Genomic DNA, 26,807 nt, shown 5'->3' on the forward strand with positions numbered 1-26,807 from the left:
GCTAAAGGGATTGGACTAACGACGAGGATGAATTTTGGAGTCCAAATTCTGAAATTACTAACGTTAATGATATGAAGCAAGACATCTCGACCATACAATATGAACTTGAAAGAAGTTGTGAAGAACATAGTTTAAAGTACCACCCGATAAAGTTATATTAAGTGAAGCTAAATTTTATTAAAATTGAACCCAAGAACTTTCATTTATTATTAGATGGTTACAAATTATGATGGATGATTAAAATATTGATAAATTTATGGTATTTCATTATTGTATTTTAAAATTTAAAACTTTTTATTTATTTTTAGGTTACCGCTAATTATTATCCTACATTCAAAGTTATAACTCTTAAAATGCGAATATATCCATAGAATTAAGAGCTGTATATCGAATCCTTCCTCCCGCCAAACCTCCCCAAAGCCCTAAGTCTGCTGGTCTCTTTGAAGTTCTTCATCTAACTCTCTGCTTCTCCTCATTGTCTGCAACTCCCCATTCCCTTCCCACCACCAACTCCCTCCACTTCATACTTTTTTCTCAATCTCCACATTCTTACGCATCTCATCTATCCACTCCTCTCTATCTCAGGATGAGTTTTGCCGCTTATAGAATGATGCACTGCCCTACGGGCATCGAGAATTGTGATTCAGGCTTTATCACCCATTCTCGCGCCGATTTCGTACCCCGCGTCACTTCTCACGCCGACGACCTTGAGTCCGATTGGCCGCCGCGCCGAGAAATTGGTCCGGTTCCGAATCTCGTTGTCACCGCCGGTAATGTCCTCGAGGTATATGTTGTCAGAGTTCAAGAAGAAGGTGGCAAAGAATCAAGAAGCTCTGGAGAAGTCAGACGGGGTGGCATTATGGATGGACTCTCTGGGGCCTCGCTCGAGCTTGTTTGCCACTATAGGTATACTCCAAGTTTTGTGAATGTACGCTAGGAGTTTCGTGTTAGTATGTTCTTTGTTATAACTAGCTTGTCAAAACGTACACCATAAGAGCAGCCTTTTGCGACTTCCTCGATTCTGGGTCTTTTTATTGCGTCTCATTTTATACTTCTCATCAAACGAGTGACAAGTTTGCTGCTCGTTGGAAAGAAAAATTAATGTGACTAGCAATCTTGAGTAAGGGATGTCCCTTGATTTATTTCTGGTAAGCATTTGCTACTTTTGTTTAGTGATAATTTACTTTTCTCGCGGACTGAATTGCAGGTTGCACGGTAATGTTGAATCCATGGTGATTTTGTCTAGTAGAGGAGGTGATGGTTCCAAGAAGAGAGATTCGATCATATTAGTCTTTAAAGAAGCAAAAATTTCAGTGCTAGAGTTTGATGATTCTATCCATAGTCTCCGTACAAGGTAGGCTTTTTTCTTTCTCTCTTTCACTCTCTTGTGGAGATTATATATTAGTCACTCTTTTTATTTCATCAATGAAAAGTTTCGTTTGTTGTAAAAAAGAAAAAAAAAACATTATTGGCGAATTAGACCATCTTCTCTTTAAGTTATATATATAATTCGTGGAATGTAAAATCGAAAGACTGAAAGTGTAATTCATTCCAAATGTGCATGGTCCTAGTCTTTCAACATGCCCTCGATCGTTGTGGATTTACCCTGTCTAGTATCTTGACCAACAATTTTCTTGGGCTTTAATTTATTATGTGACTGATAATATTGGCAACATAATTGTGTGTTATCCATGGCCACCGCGTAATTATCCTGCCCCTCCAAATTATTTCCTAATTGGTTCCTTCCTCCACCAGACAGATGTACAAATGTACTATGCTTGGAAAGAACTTGTGCAAGATGATACTCTGCTTATTCATTATTTAGTTGTCTTTTCATCGAAAGACTTGTTTTGGTCGTCTAATTTTCTTTGGCATTTCACAATTACTATTGAGTGGAAATTTTCATTTGTAGCTCAATGCATTGCTTTGAGGGTCCACAATGGCTTCATTTGAAAAGAGGTCGTGAATCATTTGCAAGAGGTCCAGTGGTAAAGGTTGATCCTCAAGGCAGGTGTGGAGGAGTTCTTGTTTATGGTTTGCAAATGATAATACTTAAGGCTTCTCAGGTGTTTTTTTGCCTTTCACACTTTTTTATTTGGATGTGCATGACAACTTTATGCCATGCTTTGTTGACGTGTTGTTCTTAATATCTTTTATAATATATTGGATAGAAAGAGAAACTATGTTGTGTCAATAAGTAATTCTATCCACCGTCTTGTGTTTACCACTCTCCTTCAATTAAGTTTCTTGGTTAGCATTGAAATCTACTAAAGTTGACTTTCCTTACCCATGTTTGCACGTTGAGTTAGATCAGATGTGACTAGTAGTTTTTAGCGATGATGGTAGTCAACCCAAATTAATGAAGGTGACATATGGAGTAAATGTGTAGAAGATTTGTTTGATTATACTTTTGAGCTATTTTGGTAAGCCTCTTTATTTTTGTAATGAACTATATTATCTTGTATTGAATATTTAAAGCTTGTCAAGATTTGTGCACGTGTGTGCACAAATGAATGCCCCTCCGTCAACATAGAACTAGTGGCAAGTGAAGAAGAAATGGAGATTTCCAATGGCTGCTATTTATGGACCCAAGATGGATTGGAATAACATCTGATAGACAATAAACAATGTTATGATGTCCCTCAAAAGTGATTATGGAGAAGCTTAAGAGACTTTGTATGGGGATGGACTTCCCTAGACATTGGCCAAAATTTAGCGAAGTAGAGCAACACCTCACTGCCTGGTTTAGGTGTGGGCAATCTTAATATTAGAAACAGTAGCCTTTCAACTAAAGGGGGCTGGAGATTCTTAATTGATCCCAATTCTCTTGGAAGAAGGTTATTGTTAATAAGTATAATTTATCTTGGATCAGCTGGATATATATATATTTTTTGATAAGAATGAGTAAAAAATAAAAGAATACAAGGGCATACAAAATTCCATGGAAGGGATCCCAACTAAAGAAAGGGACTCAAATCATGCAAAATAATGCCTATAAAATTACTACAAAAGGTATTTGAAATCGAAGTCCAAAGAGACATGAAATCTAAAAAGAGACCAAACATCACTTGGATCTCTCTCCAAACCTTTAAAAGCTCTATTATTCCTCTCACTCTAAAGATCCGGATAGTATACACCCCAACAAGCCATGAAAACCGGTCTTTCTCATGGAAAGACGGATGATGGAGGAACTCCCCATTCATATCATGTCCCTATAATGGGCAAGCAAGAAGTTGAATGTTTGAAGAAAAAAATTCCAAATGGTCACGCAAACTAACATCTTCAAAGAATATGGTCTAGGTCTTCCTTTGCGCTTCGACAGAGAATACAACAAAACAAGCCAAATAATGAGGGAAACTTCCTCAAAGTCGATCCAAAGCATTAGTTCGTCTGTGTAAAACTTGCCAGGTACAGACATTCACTTTCTTTGCGATCTTAATCCTCCAAAGAGGATAAAAAACAAAAACAAAAACAAAAACAAAAAACTCACTAGTGGGAGAAGGGTCTATCAAGCAACAGAAGAAAGATTTACATGAGATCCCTCTTAAGGGTGGGGCTCTAGACACAAACATTCCTTCTCCCACGCCTAAAATCAAACTCCCCTATCAAGGACAAGAGAGAGACAACATACTTTGCTTTCCTGTTGGACAAGTGACTGAACCCAAAAAGATTCATTGGAATGTTGTGCCCACCCCACCTTTCCAAACGTTTTAGAGGTTCTTGGTCTACTATTGCTAAGTGTTGCCTTTTAATGGACAAGTGGTATACTCGTAATGTTGGCAAAGGAAAGAAACTTCGGATTTGAGATTTTTTTGGATTAGAGATGCTCCCCTTAAAGTTTCCTATCCAAGGTTGTAGGTAGTGGTTAATTCGATTAGGCCGTCTATTCTAAAGGTTTGGGTTGGAGCAGTTAGTAGTTAGGGCTTGAAATTTAGAAGGAATCTCACAAACATCACCTCCTACTTATTTGAAGTCGACTAATTTGTCATTCAAGAAGAGGATTATTTCTAAGAGGAACCGTTTGGTGGCTGGTATTTGGAAGTGATTCCTCTATTTTTCTGGGTTCTTTTGCTCACTATTTGATAGGTAAACTGGCAGATATTGTGGCCCATTTAGCCTCGATTGAGGAGTTTTTGAATAGACTTGAATGGAGATTATCGTATTTGGATACTATCCCTTATGGTATTTTGAATCTTGAATCGTGTTTGGAGTACTTCAATGGGTAAGATAGGGCCACAACGTTGTATTCTCTGTAGGGGTATCTTGACCACATTTTTTAGAGTTTTGACAATGTTTCTGCATTGTGGAGCCGTCACTTTTTGGCTTTTTGGTTTTCACCTTGCCTGGTTTAGAGGCTCCAGCTCTATGATCAAGGGAATTCTCCTTCACTCACCCTTTCGGGTAAAGGGCAGTTTTTATGGCTTGTAGAAATTGTGCACTTTTCTTTGGGTTGAGAGGAGCAACAAAATCTTCAAAAGTCTAATAAATTTAAACTAAAACATTTATTATTATATTAACTGCTTAATAGAAAAAAAATATTATTTATTAATAATATTTTAGTTAATTTATTCTTATTTAATTATTTTTAGTATTTAAATTAAATCATTTAATTATCAACATTACTTTTAATTAATGTTTAATGTAAAAATATTTATTTATTGTAATTGGCCAATTTTAATTAATATAACAATATATTAAATAATACTAAATTTAATTTATGTTTACGTCAATTACGTCAATCAGCAAAAGTTGTAGGACATACACATATTATATTAAAAATATTTTAAAGTTAATTAACATATTAAATTATTTTTAATACTTCTTTAACATTTTTTAATATAACTATTGAAGTTTGGTTTTTATATTCAAATTTAGTGAAACAAATACAGAGATGTAACTCTTAGATATTGATTTATTCTACATATCTGAACACAAACATTAATATCCAAGACGTTTAAATCCCATGTATTTAATATCCTTACCTATGAAACAATATCTGCGATCCAAACAAGCTGTAAGGGGTTTAAGAGTGCTAAGGTGGACGTTTGTTTCCATGTCTCCATTTAGGTCTTGGTTTATATAGCTTTATAGCTATTCTCTAGGTGTTATTTTGCTAGATTGGAGCCCATTTTTTATGGTTTGGCTTTTCTTTGGTTGAATTTTTTCTTGAGGAAAGTTCGACTTTTTATAGAAAAAGAAATAGAGAAAGTAGGATTTCAAAATTTGTTCCTTACAGAGAGATTGATTTAGTTAAGTCACCATTCTCTTGGCTAAACACAGTTTATTTTTTATTTTATTTTACATATAGATCTCGTTGTCTTTATTTGAAAATCAAAGAGTCCTAAGAAGATTAAAATATTTCTTTACATTATGTTGCAAGGGAAGTTAACCTTAGATATACTCTAAAGGAGAATGCTGAGCTTTCTCCTGACCCTTAGTTGGTGTGTTCTATGCAAAAAAAAAAAAAAAAAAAAGAAGCCATGAAAGCCATTGGCATGTTTTCTCCCACTGCAATAGATTGCTGGGCAAAGCTGTTCAATCTCTTTGGCATTAGTCTGTTTTCATCATCATCATAAGGACGCGGTGGTTCAACTTTTACAGGGTTCTAACTTAAAATGTCATGAAAGTAACACAATGTGCTCATTCCTTTGGTGGTTGGGGCTTGAAAGAAACCAAATAATGTTCAATGGACTGGAGTTGAATTGAGACAAACTGTGGGACACCATTAACTTTTATTCTTCCTGTTGGTGAATCCAAGTCTAAAGAATATTGTAATTATGATTTTTTTCCATATTGTTGCCAATTGGGAAGTTTTTTCTTGTAACCCCTTGGGATTTTAGGATACCTCCTCTCCCATCTTTCATATATTCCTTTTTGATCTCTTACAATTAGTATCTTTTGAGAAAAACATAAATGATAGATTTAAAACAAATCAGTCTAGAGCATCTCTTGGAGGAGTGAGTACAAGAATATGACTTTTTTGGGGTACCATGGGTAAAAAACAATAGTCATCATGAGACAACTTCTACGTTGATTGGTAATAATCAATCTAACTTTGTAAGTGTTGGTAGAGCATGCTGAATCTGTTCCATCTTGATAACTCCTTACTGACATGGCAAGTACTTGACAAAATGATGATCCTATGTTCTAATAAACTATGGTGTACTATCCGTAGCTTTATTTATAAGTTTGAATGGTTGGGTCAAGCATCCACGAAAGAATTTCAATCCTTTCTTCCTATGACGGATAGATTAAAATTTGAAATATGTTAGTTTTCTTAGGCTCCTTTTGCAATGCTCTTTCTCTTTTTTGCCTTGCATGTCTGTAGCTTTCATTTATCTTAGTTAAAGTTTGGTTTCTCATGATTTGTTTGTTAGGCTGGTTCCGGTTTGGTTGTGGATGATGAAGCTTGCGGTAAAATAGGTGCAAGTTCTGCTCGAGTTGAATCGTCATACCTAATTAACCTAAGGGATTTGGATGTGAAGCATGTCAAGGATTTTGTATTTGTACATGGTGAGTGTGTATTGGAAGTTCCTTGATTTTCTATTATGCCCATCCTGCTTTATTTTTACCCTCGTGTTGTATTTTTTTAAATCTACTATTATTTTGTCTCAATTTTTAGTATCCTATAGCATTTTACCGAAGGGGACATTTAGAAGAATTTAAAGAATTTTGACAGTGTTGATCATTCTTCTTTGGTTTAAATTGTTCATTAAGTTTTTCATTGAAAACATATATTTTATTTTGGAATAAATGGAGTATCAAGATGCCATAATGCATTATGTTCATGGCTTACCCTTTCTGATCAATAGGAGCATCTTAGAATTATTTTCCCACTCTGCAAGAGTTGTCTCATTGAAAGCAGAATGAGCATTGGATATCAGATGATTAGAAGAAGCAATATAAAAGATCCTCAAAACGGCGCCAATATATTTTTTGGTGGTTTACAAGAGGATGTTATATTTAACGAAAAATGCTCATGCAGACCTGAGCAAGATTGTGGCGTCTGTACTCCCTTCAGGAAGAAGAGTGAACCACCCATTTTCCTCCTCCCCATACACACTCGTTATTACCTTCCATAGAGGACTTTCTTCATTCACGAATCTCCAAAGCCATTTCAACAAAAGAGAGCATTATTCCAGTGTTTGAAGGATCCTATTCCCAGACCCCCCTGCCCCATAGAAAATAGGAAGGGAAGCCCACCCCAATTGACAAGATGAGTACTTATTTTAAACTCGTCACCATCCTACAAATAGTCGCTGACTCACTTACATGTCCAAATATAAATATTTAACATCTTAGACATTTATATTTATACCTACCAAGCGAAACCCATGATTCAAACCAACCATTGTATTCTCCCCCAAATCATTAAGCTTATTTAGTAATAGAAATGTGATGGATTAGTTTTCTGACAAATTGAATTTCGATATCTCTTCATCTCCCCTTGCTTCTTTTTTAAACAAGATCTTAACAAGAGGACAAGCTTGATGTACGAACTTTTTAACCAAAGCATGCTTACTAGAACCCCCAAACTTCTTGTATTCCATGAAATTTTGGTGTAGATTTTGTATTTACATTTTCAAGTGTGTTTTTTTATTAGAGTTGAGGATGGTGGTTTTCATACATTTTCACTTTGTAACTTGTCACTTGTTCAATGAAATGTTTGTTTCATTCTTCTTTTTAAAAATAAAGTTTAGTTTTTCATGAAAAGATCAATATTTGAATCAATCTTTCTTGTATGATATTTCTGATGGAAGATTTCTCTATTTTTTAGGTTATATTGAACCTGTGATGGTGATCCTCCATGAGCAGGAACTTACCTGGGCCGGCCGTGTTGCATGGAAGCATCACACGTGTATGATTTCTGCGCTAAGTATTAGCACAACCTTGAAGCAGCATCCTCTAATATGGTCTGCCAATGTAAGTATAAAACTGGATCCGTCCTACCTGGAAGCTCCTAAACTTCACCAACATAAACTGTAAAGATATAGAATTTTTATCAAATAATTTATTTCATTTAGACCTTTTTATTAATCGACATCTTTGTAGAAATTCCACATGGTTTTATTGGGCGTTGAAATTACAAATATAGCATTTTTATCAAATGATAGTTTGAATCACATGAGTAATAGTGTATCAATCATAGACTCTTTTCATTATATCCATGAAAAGTTTTGTTTCTTGCACTAAAATAGCAGTATATCAATCATTATCCATATCTATGATAATATTTCCAATCTACATGTAGGTATATGGTTTCAGTATGATTATTTTGCTCAGAACGGGATATTATTATGGCTTTTATTTCATTTGGAATGCCCGTATGAATGCTAATAGCTGGATAGCTGAATGGCGTATAAATTTCCAATCCACTGTACATGGAAGAACGTGCTTGGAGTCTTTATACTTTATAGAAATGCTAGAAGAATAATGTCATTTGTAAAAATATAAACATTCACTATAGCTCTACTTCAACAGGATCTGTTCTATAGGTTGTACAACTTTGTTCTTGAGTTCTAAAAGATATAAACATCCACTTATAGTATAAATATTGATGTACCTTGAGTTATGGTGTTTTAGCTATATTTGCTTGTACCACAGGAAGTTAAGAGCGAGTTGATTACATCAGTGATATTAATGATGATGTAGATAATAGTTCTTAAAATATATATTTAGAAAAGTGACACGCTTTACTTTTCTGTATTGATTCTTTATGGTCTTTTGTTTTGGGTTTGTGTGTTTTTGTTTTTCGGTTTTGGTTGGGCTATTATGTTCTACTTTTGGAAGTTATTTTAACTTTTATTGTAATTTTTTATTTTGTCAATAAAAATTTTGTTTTATTGTGAAAGAAAGGAATACTTTGATTTTGTTTTTTATAATGACGTTTTTTTTAAAATTGAGACTTACATGTCATGCGGCAGTGATGCGTGACACATTATATCAGTGGAAAAGCCTCTAGCCCACCTTTTATCTCTTAAAACGTTTTTATGTCTATCTCTTCTTGACAAAAGCTGGGTTAATCTTGAGACCTGTATTTATTTCAATTGTGTGGAAATGGTGGTAGTTGCACAAAAAGTTTCGTAAAATCATTAATGTTTGATCAAGATGCTCATTGTTCAATTACAAATTCCATGGCACTCGTGGGATGAGGGGGTCTTAATTAGTTACAAGTTACTATTAATTTTTCTTTTCTTAGAACTCTTTCAATTGACAATAATTTTCTTTCTTTTGCTTTTACCCGTTTCCCTTACTTTGTATGCTGTAGAACCTTCCTCATGATGCGTACAAGCTACTTGCGGTGCCATCACCAATTGGTGGAGTACTTGTTGTCAGTGCAAATAGTATTCATTATCACAGTCAGGTAGCATTTAATTTATGTTCTAGTACTTTTAATAAACAAATTATTTTCTGTTAAAAAAAATATTTGTCCGCCGCCAAAAAAAAGAAAAGAAAAGAAAAGAAAATTAGAAAAAAGTTGGAAGTAATTTTTTGTATGAGTGGTCTCGTCCTCTATGGCTTTCTCCACTTTACATTTTTGGTTTTTAACATTGGAGTTGTTATCATACTTGTGTTGTAATCTAATGACCTGTTTTCTATTTCAGTCAGCTTCATGCATGCTGGCTTTGAATAATTATGCTGTTTCCCCTGATAGCAGGTTGCTCTTCTCTCTCATTTTCATTTTTTTTTGTTTATTTATCTACTTTTTTTCTTTATATTTACGTGACTATTTCCTACCTCGTCTCTCTCATAATTATTCATGTTGGCTTTGAATAATTATTCTCTTCTCCTCCTTGAAATTGGAAAGATAGAAAGAAACATGTTATCTGTCTTATATCTTTTATCAGTTTTTAGTTTGGCATTCATGCTGGGAGATTAGGTAAATCAATTTTGGCATTTAGTTCAGTAATGCTGGATAATTTATCCGTGGAACATTGTTTTTCTTTTTCCTTGAGTGATTGAGAGGTTTAGGGTTGATGAGCATTTTTCTGTACCCTTTTGGTCATTGTCCTTGGAAGTTTATATCTCAATGTCGATCTAATTTCATCTATTTTGTTAATTTTTTGAGGAATGGCATTCAAATTCATTTTACTGAGGATTGTTGTGCAGTGCCCTTCGTTTGATTTCTTTAACCTGGTTATTTCATGGACTTCATCTTCTTGTCATTCCATTGCTTCCCTGGATTCCTTTCAATGTTGGCCACCTCAAAACTATTTATTTATTTTAATTTTTTTTTAATTATTATTATTATTATTATTTTTGTTTAGAACAAATATTGAGAGAGTTTCATTAATGAATTATTGCCTCAAATACAAGATGAAGCCCCATGTATATAGGGTAAACTGGAAGATAGGCTTAACTATCTAAGTTAACTAAAGCTAGGCTTAACTAACAAAGTTAAGTAACCTGTCATAAAAAAAGAAAACAAAGCTAACCTAACAACCGAACTAAAAGAGTTGGGAAACTACAAAGATACTGTAAACTCTTGCTACTAAATAATAAGAAAGACTGAACATATCAGTTTTGCTCAAATTTTATTGAGATGGAGACTATTAATTTAGCTTCCTGCCAGACTCTGCAAGTTGTCGAGATGCTATCTTAATTTTCCTATTCAGGATAAAATGTTGTGGTTCTTGCATCCTTTGGGGTTCTTCTCTTGTGCTTCATTTCTTTCTTTTTTTAAATTAATTTTATTTTTTTTACTATTTTTTCCTTCATCTCTTCTTAATACCCCCTTTTCCCTTCGTCGAGAAATGCTACCTTTTCTTGCGAAGCTTGCTAGAAAATCAACACCATTGATGTTTTTCAAAGGTCAATTCTGCTAAACCGTCTTGCCTGTTGTTGGTTCTCCATAATTTTGACCACCTTATTAAGCACTATTTTTGTTCTCCTTGAACAGTTGGCCAGGTTGACAATTTGGATTTCTTTTACTCCCAACACTTATTGTAGGGATTTGTTGCTGTAATTTTTCTCCGATCTTATCTTTATTGGTAGAAGCAGGGTTCTTTTGTTTTTGGAGTTTCAGGCTGTTTTCTGGGGTCTTTGGTTAGAATGAAGTAAGTTATCAGGATTGAAAGGAGGATTGCAGTGGTGTGCAATAAATGCCCTTTTGTGGGCTACTTCATCTTTTTGGTATAGCCTTTTCATCTCTTGATTTTTTTTGCTTCAAACTTATGCTCTCGTCATTGTAATTCAGTCAAGATATGCCTAGATCAAATTTCAATGTGGAATTGGATGCTGCCCATGCTACATGGTTGCTAAATGATGTGGCCTTGCTGTCAACCAAAACTGGGGAACTATTATTGCTGGCACTTGTCTATGATGGACGGTGAGTACTTCCATTTTTCTTGGTGCCCATATAATTCCATTAGCAAAGCATTATCAATTTAATTGTCAGTTTCTCTCATTGGAACATTTTTAGCATGGAATAATATACTTTGTTGATTTGCAGGGTTGTGCAGAGACTTGATCTTTCAAAGTCTAAAGCTTCAGTACTTACATCGGTTAGTTAGATATGTTTTAGTTTTCAACCTGGATACCATGATACTACTTTGCCCTTCCCTTTTAGTTGTTAGCTTGATTCAGAAGCGATGTTTATGTTTAAATATATATATTCTGTTTTACTATTGATAGAAAACATGAAAAAATATTTAAATTGATGTTTTTATATATATATTTTGTTGAAATGATATGTAGGGCATTGCATCAATTGGAAGTTCATTATTTTTTCTGGGCAGTCGATTGGGAGATAGTTTGCTTGTACAGTTTAGTTGTGGAGTGGGATCCTCAGGATTGGCATCCAGTCTAAAGGACGAGGTTTGTCGGGCTCCGTAAACTTAGTTTTGCTAGTTACTTTGGACTTGCTTTTGTTGCTTACTTTGGATAGTTCTAGTTAAATGTTGTTTCCTTGCATTTGGTGATTCTTACTCTCCCTGTTTTTCAAACGCAATCACACTTATGTCAGTTTGATTTTATACACCCTTTATTATTATTTTATTTTCTTTAATAATTAAGTTTCTGTTTATTTGCTGCTAGTGTATTCTCTTTTTTTAGCGCAGAGCATTCCATCTATTCTTTAACAAATATCAGCATATGACCTTTCATTGAGAAGAAGGAAGTTTATTTATTGATAAAGTATGGAGTTGAATAAGTTCATTTATTATCCATATAAAATTTTATATTCCACAAACTAATATTTAGATTCTTCCGCTAATTATTAGTTTAGCTGATTAAGGTAATTGTCTCATTATGATGTTATTTTTACTCCAGTAACTTAAGGTCTTAAGTTAAATTGATAGGAGATAATGAAGTTTTATTCGAGTTTCCTTTTGTTGAGAATAAGGAAGTTCATTTATTAATAAATATGTAGTTGAATAAGTTCATTTATTGTTCATTTGAAATTTTCTTTCCTTGAACATTACATGTTGAGATTAACTTATCCGTACACATTCCAAGTTGTCTTCAGTGCCTTGCATATTAATATTTTGTACACTTTATAGGTTGGAGATATTGAAGTTGATGCTCCAACAGCAAAGAGAATGCGTAGATCATCTTCTGATGCTCTACAAGATATGGTTGGAGGGGATGAGCTATCATTGTATGGTGTTTCAAACAATACGGAATCGGCTCAGGTTATAGATAATGGACAATGTGAACAAAGTTTCAATCTTTCTTAATCTTCTTCCCTTGTTTGGACGATGTTTTACCTTTATGAATAAATTGAAAAGGATCCCAAGGCTCCGATAAAAGCCAAAAATGAAAGAGAGAGAGAGAAGCAATCAAGAACTACCCAGTATGGAATGCCTGCAATTTATAGGTTCCCAGATGAATGTTACAAATAAACCCACTAATGATGGTTCATCATGTGCACTTGCAAAAATGTTTGTTCGGTATATTTTGTATGGTCAGGTTGTGTTAGGTTTAGTATGTAGTTGATTAGTCAAGCTAGTTAATAGGTTCCCATTGTACAATCATCGTGTGTTAATTATTTCAAGTGTTATTGGTTTACTGTTTTTGACTTGTAAAAATAATGTATTGACTTATTAATATTAATAAATATAAACGCTATTGTCTACCTTCACCAAGATTTGGCTAAAGTTTGAGAAATAAGACTTATCTAACCATCACAGTGACGAGCAATTCTTTTGGCAATGACGAGGCATAAACTTTTCCTCTAACTTACTAATAGTTGTATTTGCGTCGAGAGAAATATATATTTTTATCTAGTATCTGAGTTAGAGAGAGAGTTAGGGGGAGAGAGAAAAGATGAGTGTTAGTTTCGATAGTGAACCATAACCAGGAAAATAGATGGACATTATGTTGCTCAGAATTTTATACTCTTATTTGAATTCCTGCTGCTTGGCTTCCTGACATCAAGTTCTTTTCATGCACGCAGAAAAACTTTTCTTTCGCTGTTAGAGATTCATTGATCAATATTGGGCCTCTGAAGGATTTTTCCTACGGTTTAAGGATTAATGCAGATGCTAATGCCACTGGAATTGCCAAACAAAGCAATTATGAACTAGTTAGTAACCTAATAACCTTGTGAAATTTGGTATTCAGTAAAAGAAGATATGTAATTTCTCTTCTTTGATAATTTGTAGGTTTGTTGTTCGGGTAATGGTAAAAATGGTGCATTATGCATTCTTCGGCAGTCAATTCGCCCTGAAATGATTACTGAGGTATAATATTGTGATATATAGACGTTGAACTGTAAAATGGTTTCTTTTAAAAAATTAATAGTTAATTTATGTATGGATTAAATTTTAATTTTTTATCAAAATAAAACTTATATAGTTTATAAAAATGTTATAATAAGATGCGTTCCATTTAGGTATGAATGTGAATAAAACTTTATGGTAAAATATTCTTACCGGATTATTATAAACAGCAGCCTTGATATGTCTGAAGATGCTGCAATTAAAGCTCCCTCATTCCTGGCTTATGCCATCAGTTGTATTCTATGTTGTGTGGATTTGGAAAATCAAAATCATTCGTTTTTTTTTTTTAATATTTATTTGCTTTGGTTTGTTGCCACAAAATTTTTCAGATTTTTAAATTGTATTGTGTTTCCAAATAACTCGAGGAGCAATCTCCAGCTTTTGGTTAGTTCACCTTTGTCTTTAAATTGTGATGTATTCATATTCTCAACTTGTTTTTTATTTTCCTCTTTTTTCTTTTTTCGCACCTTTGAGTATTTGTTAGTTTGCATTATGTTTGAAAATCCATAGGCTATAATCTTGAAGTTATTCTCTTTTCTCTTATAGAGTAAGTGGAATTATTATGATTACATTTTCGTGGTATAACTTGTCCTTTGGTCTTCAATATGGTATAAATGAAATTCATGTCTTGCGAAGGAGGCTAAAAACTTTGATTTCTGTTTCAATACTGTAAATGATACCATTCTTATATGACTGAACCATTGTTCTCGGTTGTAAAAAACAATAAATATTTAAGCGATATCAGTCAAATATATCCATAGAAAGAAAGTTCTGGTTATCAGCAAATATTTCCTCGGTTTGGTGACATTCTGACTTGACAATACTATGATTGTATTAGCCATATCTGGCATAAACGTGCATTTATGGGATTTTCAGGTTGAGCTCCCAGGTTGTAAAGGCATTTGGACTGTTTACCACAAAAATACTCGTGGTAGTAGTGCTGATTCTTCTAGAATGCTTTCAGATGATGATGAGTATCATGCATATTTGATTATAAGCCTTGAGTCTCGCACAATGGTAATTTGTTTTTTTTTTTTCTCTTTTTTGATTTGATTTTAGGTTTATGGTGTCGATAGGGTTTGGTGGTGAATTTATTTTCTCATGATTTTAGAAATAAAAGTGAATTCCACTTGCATGGCTAAAAAACGATACTAAATGTATAGGACAAGAAAAAAAATCGAGAGAGTATAACCTCTTAGCTAATAGCTTCCATTGACTTTCTTTCGCACTCTCTTAATTTACTTTCCTACAGCGTTCTGTAAGGATGCTAAGTAGAACCTTCCATGGAAGCTTGTATGTAATATATGGGGGCAAAGGATTTCACTCTTAATGTTCTAGTTTATTAGGAGTACACTCAATGGAACCCTCAACACCTATTCCTCTTCCGTAGATTCTTCTTCCAGTTAAGTTTTTCATATGTATTATCCCTCTCCAATCTCAAGTGTCCTTCAACTACTTTCAAGGTCATTTTTATGTTCTATGCAGATGAATTCAAGTAGTTGCATAGATCAAAAGTATTACTTCATCCTGTACAAAGTAGAATATTTTTATGTTGAAGATTTGGCAAGATGATAAACACTGAGCTTCCCGCCTCTCCTATTCATATCATATGGGACACAATGGTGATAATTACACAGAAATCTTTTTACGACTATAATAAACAGGAGTGTGCAATCCATGCTCAACGATTTCTGTAATCTAAACCCTTACAGAGTAGACAAGACAATCCTCATTGCAAGACAAATGAAAAGGTCTCTTTAATTTATAACAAAAAAGTTTGAAGAAAGTTGGAAACTATAGGGTGAAATATAGAACCATGGTCCGATGAGAAACACTCGAGCGGCCCAGTGGGTCTTTCATATGGATGAAGTAAAATACAAAATCTCCTTTTCAATCGTTGGGATATTGGAACTTTGAAACATATAGGAGATGTATGTGGAGGTTCTGTTGAGGTTGTCAGAAAGACTCCAACTCATGTAGACCTGATAGAAGCCACCATCCGAATAAAGAAAAACTCATAGGTTTCATACCAACTAAAGTCTCTCTGCCATCAACATCATCCTACTCCCCTTATGGTCAATATAAACTCTTGCTTCAATGGAGATTCGTTTGTTGATGTTGTGGTCAGTTTCCATTGCACCGAATCAACACTAAAAGGAATCTACACTATGGAGGATGTCGAGGTTATCACAGAAACACCAGGAGGCATTCTTGGATAGTTCCCTTGGTCAAACCCCTGAGGCACATCACCGAAAGGGACAAATGACTCAACATTCCCTGGCCTACACAACAAAGTAGAGCAATAAACCCCATGCTAGCAAAAATAATATGCAAAGGAAATCACCCTAAAAAGGTAAAGTTCTTTTGAAAAATAGTGCATAAAGCCATTAGCACAAGTGAAAATCTACGAAAAGTCTATTTACAACTAGCCAACTGTGGGGGAAAAAAAAAAAACAACGAATCACAAAGCCACTTATTTATGCAATGCACACATGTTCAAAATTTTTGGAAAAGGATCCTTAATGCCTTCGGATGATATCTCACTTTTCCTAAGGAGGTAAAAGATTTCTTGGACTTGGCCTTAAAGTACCACCCTTTCAAGAATGCAAATGCTATGGAAAAATCTCAATATGGCCTTCTTTTGACTGTGGATTCACGGAGAAGGCACAAACATATACAAAGCTCTTCGACAATCAGTTACCACACTTTATCTTGGTGTAAATTGTCTATTACTTTTGCTTCATGTAGTCACTCATTGTGAATTGAGAAGCTTTGTTTAACACATCCCTTCTTAAATTTCAAACATCAATAAAATTGTCTTTTATAAAAGGTGGAAAAAAACAAAGGAGCGAAAAACGAACATTTTTGGTTTGTTCTAGCCATAATAGAAATTAAAGACAAAATGTTAGGAAGTTTTTTTGTTTGAACTACGGAATACATGGAAGCCTTAAGCTAGGAAAAAAAGAGTAATAAGCTCCTATATTCACGTGTGTACCATAACGTTATTCACACACACACACACACACACTCACACACATATATAAATAGATGAGCATTGAACCAAGGATTGTTTAATAACTAGACAAATAGTTGACTATCTACATCAATACACAATGTACATATAACAATGACCAATAGATATCCATCTTTGTTCTCAATGTTATCACTATTGTATTGACAGGTACTTGAAACTGGAGATCTCCTAACAGAAGTCACTGAGAGTGTTGACTACTTTGTGCAAGGGAGAACAATTGCTGCGGGCAACTTGTTTGGAAGGTGAGTGCTACCTTTTTTCAGTTACGTAAATTACCTAATATTTGCTATATGAGTATCTAGGATGTCATCTTTATAATGTTCTAAAGATAGCTCACAATGTGCGCTACTAAGCGAAGGATTAAGAATAACACTAAAACATTTTATTCTTCAAAAGGTAAGAGACTACAAGACGTTGAAGGAAATTCTAAATCTTGGATAAAATGTTAAGAAAATAAAATTTGTAAACAATTAATTGATATGCTAGAAAGAAAATAACATGAAGCAAATAAAATCTTCCTATCAAAAGTGATTTTTGAATTCTAGAAAATGAAAACATAAATCTTACTTCGGTTTTAATGTTTAAAAAGCAAGGTCACATTTTTTAATAAAGAATAAATGTTTCTATTTCTATTTCTATTCATTTATTTTTTGGTTTGTCTATACTCTCTGTTTCTCTTTATTTCATTATTGTTGTTGGATAAAGTTTCCTTTCCTTTAAAGAATAGTAAGGTTTTTTTTCAATGTTTTGACCTCTTGTTTGCCTCTTTAGGCGTCGAGTTATCCAGGTCTATGAAACTGGTGCACGAATTTTGGATGGGTCTTTTATGACTCAAGATTTGAACTTGGTAGTCCCTGGCAATGAATCTGGTAATGGTTCTGAAGGTTGTACTGTGTTGTCTGCATCTATTAGTGATCCATATGTCTTGCTGACTATGACGGATGGAAGTATTCGATTACTTGTTGGAGGTATGTTGAAGGATCTTCCAATTGTGAGCGGAGACAATGTGTTATCATATTAGATTGTATATTTACTTAATTTAATATATTGTCATCTTAGTTGCTACTTGCCAGGAAACTTGTTTACTAAGTTTATTCTTTGTTAACAAAATTGATGTTTCATAGTTGGTGGGACAACCCCATGTTTGTATGCCCCAGACATGGTTTAACGATGAAGCACAAAGGACAAAAATTGATGTTCAAATTTGGTTCAATAGGTGTCTCAACTACCTTTCTCCCAACCAAATTTATTTCTCTTAGTCTATCAATAATATGTTTTCTTTAGTTCATAAAGTTACCTTTTTTGGATCTTGCAAATTCCATTCGGAGGAAGTACTTTAGTATTCCTAGGTCCTTGGTCTAATATATTTTCTTTGATTCACAAAGTTACCTTTTTGGATCTTTCAAATTCCATTCCTAGGAAGTGCTTTAGTGTTCCTAAATCCTTCATCTGAAACTTACTTTGCATATCCATGTATTACATAATACAATCAAAATTAAACTGAACATCATGCCAATGTATCCTACCAAATCCAAAGGCATTTTGAGTTGCATCATTTACTTAAATAGCGAACCGAGATTCTTTTAGCTCAATCTAAAATATTGTGGAAAATTTTGCGAATTCATGATGATGAATTTTTTAGTTAAGACAGATGGTAGTTGTTGTCAACAGGGTTGGGAAAGTTTAGAGAACATAAATAAAAAACCAAATACGTGTGTCCATGTCATACTTTTTTTAAAAAAAATTGACAGGTTGTTTCAGCATTTTGTATTGTGTCACTTGTCCTTGTCTATGTTTCTGGGGTTACTTGTGTGTTGAATAAGATCTTTGATGTTGCTTATCTTTGGTATAAGGATTAAGGGACTATTGTTGTTTTATTCATCACTTTCATTTATGTTTACAATGTTTTGTTTTGTGTCTGTGTTTCACATGCTTTTACTTTGTCACAGATCCTTCTTCTTGCTCTGTTTCTGTATCTGCACCAGCTGCCTTTGGGGGTTCAAAAAAGTGTGTATCTTGTTGCACTCTTTACCATGATAAGGGCATTGAGCCTTGGCTTCGGATGACAAGTACAGATGCATGGCTTTCTACAGGAGTTGGCGAGACAATTGATGGTACTGATGGCTCACTCCAAGATCAGGGTGACATATATTGTGTTGCTTGTTACGATAGTGGGGACCTTGAAATATTTGATGTGCCTAATTTCACCAGCGTTTTCTATGTGGATAAATTTGTTTCTGGAAAATCACATTTAGTTGATTTTCAAATATCAGACTTGCAGAAAAGTTCTGAGAGGTTGGATGGAAATTCTCAGGAATTGAATAACAATGGTAGGAATGAAAGTTCACAAAATATGAAGGTCACTGAGGTAGCCATGCAGAGGTGGTCAGGGCAGCATAGCCGCCCATTTCTTTTTGGGATATTGACAGACGGGACAATTCTTTGTTACCATGCTTATTTATTTGAGAGTTCAGACACTGCCTCTAAAATTGATGATTCTGTTTCTATGGAAAATTCTGTTAGCTCAAGTAATATGAGTTCTTCTAGATTAAGAAATTTGAGATTTCTTCGTGTCCCCTTGGACATACAAGGAAGGGATGATATGCCAAATGGAGCATTATCCCGTAGATTATCTATTTTCAAGAATATTTCTGGTTACCAGGGGTTATTTCTTTGTGGGTCAAGACCTGCTTGGTTTATGGTATTTAGAGAACGCCTTCGAATTCATCCTCAGGTACTTGTCTAATTTATTCCTGATAGTGCATGAGGTTTAGACAACATGAAGCGTTAGCATTCCTTTTGTTATAATGTTGTTTTGAAATATCATTTTTGTTTGATGTTGACAAGTTGCGATACTTCCTATCTTAGTTTCCTTTGGAGGATCTATTATTTACTTTTAGTCCCATTAATTACAATTAGTCTGTGGGTACATGTGAAATTGTTAACTTCTTTATCGGGTTCATTTGTCTTGACAAGACTTTATTCTGCTTCCAAAGGAAGAAAAAAGTGAGTGTTAGTTGTCAGACAAGCTTTCATGTCTTTCTTGTTTTATTTGTCTATATTTATTCTTTTTTATTTGTGGCTCTTATGAAAATTATTATTTTTTATTTGTGGGTTAATGACAAGTCACAAAATTCATTTTGAACTTTGATCGTTACTTTCTCATTCAGGCTGGTTATTTGATGAGAAAAGATGATCATAATTCTAATGCTTAGCAAGCTATCTATGAAAATTTAAAAAATTGTAGAAGTTGTTATATCAACCCGACATATTCTTTTAACTCTTAGTCTTGTAATTTTGGTTAGCATGCTTTCTGGAGGGAAGCTTAGTCTTTAATTATTTTTTTCTTTCCTGTTCTTCTGTGATGTGGATTTATTTTATGGCAATTAAAAAGGCATGTGTAATTTCCTTACTGAGATCGTCTTGCCTTGCCCAGCTATGTGATGGACCGATCGTTGCCTTTACAGTGCTACATAATGTCAACTGTAACCATGGACTTATATATGTCACGTCACAGGTCAGAAATTTTTATAGTGTCCTGTTTTAGTTCACCCTCCCACCCACAATTATTGTGTATGATTCTTAGCATTTACTGGTGTTTGCATGTCCTAGGGTGTTTTAAAGATTTGTCAACTTCCATCTACATCAAACTATGATAATTACTGGCCGGTACAGAAAGTATGTTCCCCCCTCCCCATTCTAATTTTATTTTTATTTGAATCTGTTTGTCTTTCGTTAACTTTAGCTGGTGCACAATATTTGAATTCTGCTCAGGTTCCATTGAAAGGAACTCCACACCAGGTCACCTACTTTCACGAGAAGAATCTGTACCCGGTTATAATTTCAGCACCTGTGAGTACTTCTATATTTTCTTTCTTTCAACTTTTTTTGTTTCTACATGCTTACACTACAACTGATGCTTTGCTGTGTACTGTGGATGACATCATCTGAAGAGTTAGATCTCACAGTAAAATTTTCTTTCATTATCTTGATTTTTGCTTCCATATGAACTAATGACTTACGCAGCAGAATAAAGAACTTCAATATTTATAAGTTCGTACTTCATCTTCTCCCGTTTTTCCTTTAGTGTATGTTTGTCATGAAGTTTTCACATGATGATGTAACCTCTAGTGCATTATCTTTATTTCATTTATAGATTTTTACCCGTAGGATGGAAATAGGAATGTTATTCTTTGAATCCTCAATTGGAATTTGGAACCTCTTTTGTTATCCTATTTATGTTGGTTTGAGAATTTTTTTAGTCAAATTTTTACATAATCCAGTATATCCAAATTTCTTCAAGCAAGAAACAAATGAAAGTAGTACTGCCCCTCTGTGGAAACATAAATTTTCATATAGTTTGGATCATTATCTGGTGGCAGAAAAGTGTTGTAAGTTCCACTTGGATTATCTAAAAGGGGTTGATTAACATTTTGGGATATACTCTTCATTATGACTCTTACCCCCGGAATTACCTTGCTCAACTAATGATTTGTAAGCTGTGGAGCCTAATTTAATAACTTTATATTTTTCTTCCCCATCGGAGTGCAAACTTATGCTGTAACAATGTTGTGGTATATCTTCTGCAGGTTCATAAGCCGTTGAATCAAGTGCTTTCATCTATGGTTGATCAAGATGCTGGTCACGTTGAGAATCATAACTTGAGTGCTGATGAACTGCAGCAAACTTACTCAGTGGAAGAGTTTGAGATTCGGATTTTGGAACCAGAAAAGTCTGGTGGCCCTTGGCAAACTAGGGCTACAATTGCTATGCACAGTTCTGAAAACGCCCTTACCATTCGCGTTGTTACACTTTTGGTCAGTTATTTTGCTTTTTTTCCCTTCCCATGTTAGTCATTTTTGGTGATCCTATACACCCCAAATTTCAAGCTCTGTCTTTTGGAATTCTTTTTCACAAGGATAGGGTGTGATGAGTTAATAGTTGAAGACAAAAGAAAAATAATATTATACTTATGTAATTATATTGGGAATTATACAAGGCTCTTTGATATAGGAGAAAGATCATTTATAAATAAGGAAAACATAGGAAAACAAAAGTTTCTTACATTCATAAGTTTATTAATCCTTTGACCGTTAACTCCAGCATATGAAATAAGAATTAGCATTCTCTCAAAATGTTCATTTGTTCACATGGCATCTAAGTTTCTTGTAGAATTCCTCTCCTACGCTATTTTGTTACTCTTGCAAGAATGGCTTTTGTTTAGTAAAACAAATGTAAGTTATGAGAATTTAAACCTTTGACCTCAAGAAAATGACTGTTGAGCTAGGTTCATGTCGGCTCTCTTGCAAGAATGACTATAGTTAGACACTTGGAACATCACTAGTGGCTGTATATTGACATCACTCATCCAAGTATGATAATCAACCTTTGGGGAGTCAGACTTATGTTTCATAAACTTAAGAAGTTCCTCTTCAAGACCAACAGCATATGTTATGCAAGTTGGTGCAAGGGAAAAATCGAGTTAAAACTGATAGTTAACTTTATCAACAAGAGCAATAATCTTCTAATAATAAATCCCATGTTGTTTGTTAAAGCCTCTGGTTACCAAATGGCTTTGCAAAAAAACTACTATAGTTGCATTTTATGGTAAACACCCATTTACGCCCCCACCATTTTCTTGTTATTTTCCAAGTCATCGTTGTCATGATCATTCATCTTTCTATAATTGCTAGTTTCAATTTGGATTCTCGAAGAAAGTAGCCTGCGTAGTTAAAAGATAGTGGGTAGGGTTTTGGTGGCAGCTTGGGTTCTAATGCTAGGGTTTTTGGTTCAGATACCAGATAAACAAACAAATGCAATATTTTGTATATGTTTGTAGGTGATAAAGTAAGTTGCTATTGTAAATTATCTTGCTCACATTTTTCTTAATTTTAAGAAGGGTACACGTGACTTTTATAATAGAGAAAGCCTAACTAAATACCTAGATGTAAGGTATAATTGTAGAAAATAAATCTAACTAAATTCCTAGATATTAGGTAAGCTAGAGTTTCAGTTCATTCTTTCAGCACTCTCCCTCAAGCTACATAATTGATATCATGTTCCCTGCTTGAATACTAACTCATGAAGCATTGAACTACAAAGTTCTTTTGTTAATACATCTAGTAGTTGAACTATGGGGGTACAACTCATGCAAACTATCTATTCTCCAATTTCTCCTTGATAAAATATCAGTACGACTTTGATAGCTACGAAGGCTTTGAATAAATTTGGTTAAGGTGGAATATCGGTAGCTATGAAGACTCTAGATAAATTTGGTCAAGGTGGAAGATCAATAGATCAGTAGCTATGAAAACTCCGAATAAATTTTGTCAAGATGGAGGACCGGTAGTAATGAAGGCTCTAAATAAATTTGGTCAAGGGAAAATTAGTAGCTATGAAGGCTCTAAATAAATTTGGTCAAGAGAAAATTAGTAGTTATGAAGGCTTTGCCGATTAATCTGATCTCCTGGTATAGAATGACTTTGATACCATATTGCAAGTGTAAATTTATAGAATGACTCTGATACCATGTTGCAAGTGTAAATTATCCTACTCATTTTTCTTTTTAATTTTTAGAGAGATATGTGTTTTTTTATAATAGAGAAAGACTAACCAAATACCTAGATACTCGGTTGAAATATAGAAAAACAGATCTAACTAAATACCTAGATATTAGGTAAGCTAGGGTTTAAAGTCATTCCTTCGATATAAGTTCCTCGAACAACCATTTTATATTATAAAGACAAACATAACCATTATCATAAATATGGGCAATTTAAATATGTAAAATTCAACGTTAATGAAGACGAGTGTTCTTTTCATGCTTGTTTATTCGCAGTTTCATACAATCGGACATTAAAGGGATAGAGTGGTCTTGAGAAGTAACTTGGGATATCAAAAGATTTAACACCTCATTATAGCATTGTGGCTTCTATATCTGTCTTTTAGTTTTATTAAAAATAATGATATTGTGGCTGTTATTTTGTAGAACACAACCACAAAAGAGAATGAAACACTTTTAGCAGTTGGAACTGCATATGTGCAAGGGGAGGATGTTGCTGCAAGAGGAAGAGTGCTTTTATTTTCAGTTGGAAAAGATGCTGATAATTCGCAGACCTTGGTATATTTATGAATATTGTTTCTGAACTTTCTTTAACCATATTATTACCCATTTCTTTTCTGTTGGTTAATGTTGGAATTTTCCTTTTTAAGGTTTCAAAAGAATTCTCTGTTTTCTCGTTGATATTTCAACCTGTGGTTCTTGTCTTCTCTCAGGTTTCAGAGGTTTATTCGAAAGAATTGAAGGGTGCTATTTCTGCTTTAGCCTCTCTGCAAGGTCATCTATTGATAGCTTCTGGTCCTAAAATAATCTTACACAAGTGGACTGGTGCAGAGTTGAATGGCATTGCGTTTTACGACGTTCCACCCTTATATGTTGTGAGCTTGAACATTGTACGTTCTACTTTCTCACTGCAATTTAATCTCTTATATATGATTTACATGTTAAATCTAGGCAGATGATCTTGCGTATTGCTGTTAATGGTCAGATTTATTTAACAATGTGTATGGCCCATGTTTTTAAGTTCTTGAATGGGGAGGAAGTTAATGACATACAAACTTGAGATTTGGATCTCGTCTTTACAGTTAATACCACGTTCTAGAAATTTTAGACTATCATGCGATAATTATTGTAACTATTCGAAACAAATCTAGAAATTTGAAAATGTTTGCTATTCAAGTGGATGAAGTTCCAGTCTTACATTTCTTTGGCCTCAACCCTTTCTCTTAGTGTATGTATGTGGGAAATTCTGCAGGTCAAGAATTTCATACTTCTTGGTGATATACACAAGAGCATTTACTTTCTGAGTTGGAAAGAACAGGGAGCTCAACTTAGCTTGTTGGCGAAGGATTTTGGTTCTCTAGATTGCTTTGCAACAGAATTTCTGATCGATGGAAGCACTCTTAGTCTTACCGTCTCTGATGATCAAAAGAATATTCAGGTAAACTAACATTTTCTTTAAAATATCTTGGAGTAAATCTTATCATTGTGGCATCAATGAGACATGTCAAATTGCTTGTTTATACAAATATTTATATATATATATATATATATGCCACCACAGATATTTTATTATGCACCAAAGTCGACTGAGAGTTGGAAAGGGCAGAAGCTTCTATCAAGAGCTGAATTTCATGTGGGTGCTCATGTGACGAAGTTTCTACGGCTACAGATGTTGTCGACCACTTCAGATAGAGGAAGTAGTACAGTTTCCGACAAGACCAATCGCTTCGCTTTGTTATTTGGCACCCTTGATGGAAGTATTGGTTGTATTGCACCTCTTGATGAACTCACATTTCGTAGACTGCAGTCATTACAAAAGAAGCTTGTTGATGCCGTTCCCCATGTCGGTGGTTTAAATCCAAGGTCGTTTCGCCAGTTTCATTCAAATGGAAAGGTTCATCGAAGTGGTCCAGACAGCATTGTTGATTGTGAATTACTATGCCAGTAAGTTGTCCCGAACCTTTTCAATCAACTCAATTAAAGTGGGACAAAGTTGTTAGAAACTACCACACTCCACAATTGTATGATATTGTCCACTTTGATCATAAGCTCTCATAGCTTTGCTTAGGCCTTTCCATACCAATGGAGATGTATTTTCCCTAAATTACCTAATGTAGGACTCTCTAATCCTCAGCAATCCTCCCCTCGAACAAAGTACACTATAGAGCCTCCCCTGAGGCCTATGGAGCTCTCGGACAGCCTTCCCCTAATCGAGGTTTGACTCCTTTCTCTGGAGCCCTCGAACAAAGTACGCCATTTGTTCGACGCTTGAGTCACTTTTGACTACACCTTTGAAGCTCACAACTTTGTTCGACATTTGAGGATTCTATTGACATGACTAAGTTAAGGCATGACTTTGATACTATGTTAGGAATCATGAATCTCTACAATGGTATGATATTGTCCACTTTGAGCATAAGTTTTCGTGGCTTTGCTTTGGACTTCTCCAAAAGGGCTCATACCAATGGAGATGTATTCCTTACTTATAAACCCATGATCATTCCTTTGTGGCTGGATGGTTGTCTTATGCTAGCAGTAGACTTGGACGGTTACATTTAACTACATATACTTAGACCTTTGTGGCTGGTTGGTTGTATTATATGATTAATGGCTCATAATTATGTTCGCATTTGTGGCAGCTACGAGATGATACCATTGGAGGAGCAGCTTGAAATTGCTCAACAAATTGGGACAACTCGTTCGCAGATTCTCTCAAACTTAAATGACCTGTCTCTGGGAACAAGTTTCTTGTAATTGCAGGAGACTCATGGATTGTATAGACGTGTACTACAATCAAGAAAGTTAGAATGAAAAAAAGCAATTTTCATGCCATATATGTACCAATAGCATAGGACAGGACAAAAATGTTATAGATGCTTTGCCTCAAACTTGTATTTTCTTTTTAACAAATGTTAAGTCAGTTCAGTATATTGATCTTTAGCGTCCTTAATTTAAGATTATTATTATTTTCTTGTTTTTTTTGTTTTTTTGTTTTTTTGTTTTTTTTAATACATTCAGTTTTTTAATTTAATTTTTCCAATAAAATGTTATATATATATATATATATATATATATATATATATTATATTCTACTTTAAGCTAAATTAATAAAAATACCTATGACTTTCTAGACTTGAATCCACGAGGCTGAGAGAGTAGAATTCGTCCAACAATGTCTACTATACAAATAGACTGAGGAGAGGAAGTGAAAGAAATTTACCAAAGACATTGAAGGGAGTGGAGCTCTCAAACACCCTTAATGGAAGAGAGGAAAGTGAGCGTTTTCTGGAAGTGAAGTTAGGTGTGTAGCCTTTTTCCTTCTTTGATAACTCACTCCACAGATCACTCATTTTAATGAAATTAATCTCTACACCTTCACAGAAGCCTTATGGAGTCGACTTTCAAAAGGCACATGTAAGACCATGCGGCTTCTTCCATCATTTTGAGGAAAAAGACGATGACGTGATCGATTCAATTATTTCTTTTTATA

The 26,807-nt window shown here is 34.3% G+C and overlaps 1 protein-coding gene across 4 annotated transcripts; it reads left to right on the forward strand.

Annotated features, from left to right (window-relative positions):
• The first annotated feature begins 378 nt into the window (after positions 1-378).
• Positions 379-26,807, forward strand: LOC111472174 (cleavage and polyadenylation specificity factor subunit 1). Of its 4 annotated transcripts, XR_002715368.1 has the most exons (28): positions 379-906; positions 1,208-1,354; positions 1,913-2,066; positions 6,378-6,513; positions 7,778-7,923; positions 9,269-9,364; positions 9,606-9,658; positions 11,198-11,329; positions 11,453-11,504; positions 11,698-11,817; positions 12,501-12,632; positions 13,397-13,525; positions 13,605-13,682; positions 14,598-14,738; positions 16,903-16,997; positions 17,527-17,723; positions 18,705-19,489; positions 20,192-20,272; positions 20,368-20,433; positions 20,530-20,607; positions 21,345-21,572; positions 23,744-23,875; positions 24,031-24,207; positions 24,570-24,755; positions 24,879-25,261; positions 25,957-26,111; positions 26,502-26,618; positions 26,699-26,807. XR_002715368.1 is itself a non-coding variant. In XM_023117825.1 (27 exons), the coding sequence occupies exons 1-26, from the start codon at positions 587-589 to the stop codon at positions 26,069-26,071; spliced, it is 4,359 nt and encodes a 1,452-aa protein (XP_022973593.1). In that variant the 5' UTR covers positions 379-586; the 3' UTR covers positions 26,072-26,111; positions 26,502-26,807. The 4 variants fall into 4 exon arrangements, 3 of the variants coding, with proteins under 3 accessions (XP_022973593.1, XP_022973592.1, XP_022973595.1); XM_023117825.1 differs by having other exon boundaries at positions 26,502-26,807; XM_023117824.1 differs by lacking the exons at positions 26,502-26,618; positions 26,699-26,807 and having other exon boundaries at positions 25,957-26,245.

This window comes from Cucurbita maxima, unplaced genomic scaffold (genome assembly GCF_002738345.1).
Source record: "Cucurbita maxima cultivar Rimu unplaced genomic scaffold, Cmax_1.0 Cma_Scf00066, whole genome shotgun sequence".
Lineage (NCBI taxonomy): Eukaryota > Viridiplantae > Streptophyta > Magnoliopsida > Cucurbitales > Cucurbitaceae > Cucurbita > Cucurbita maxima.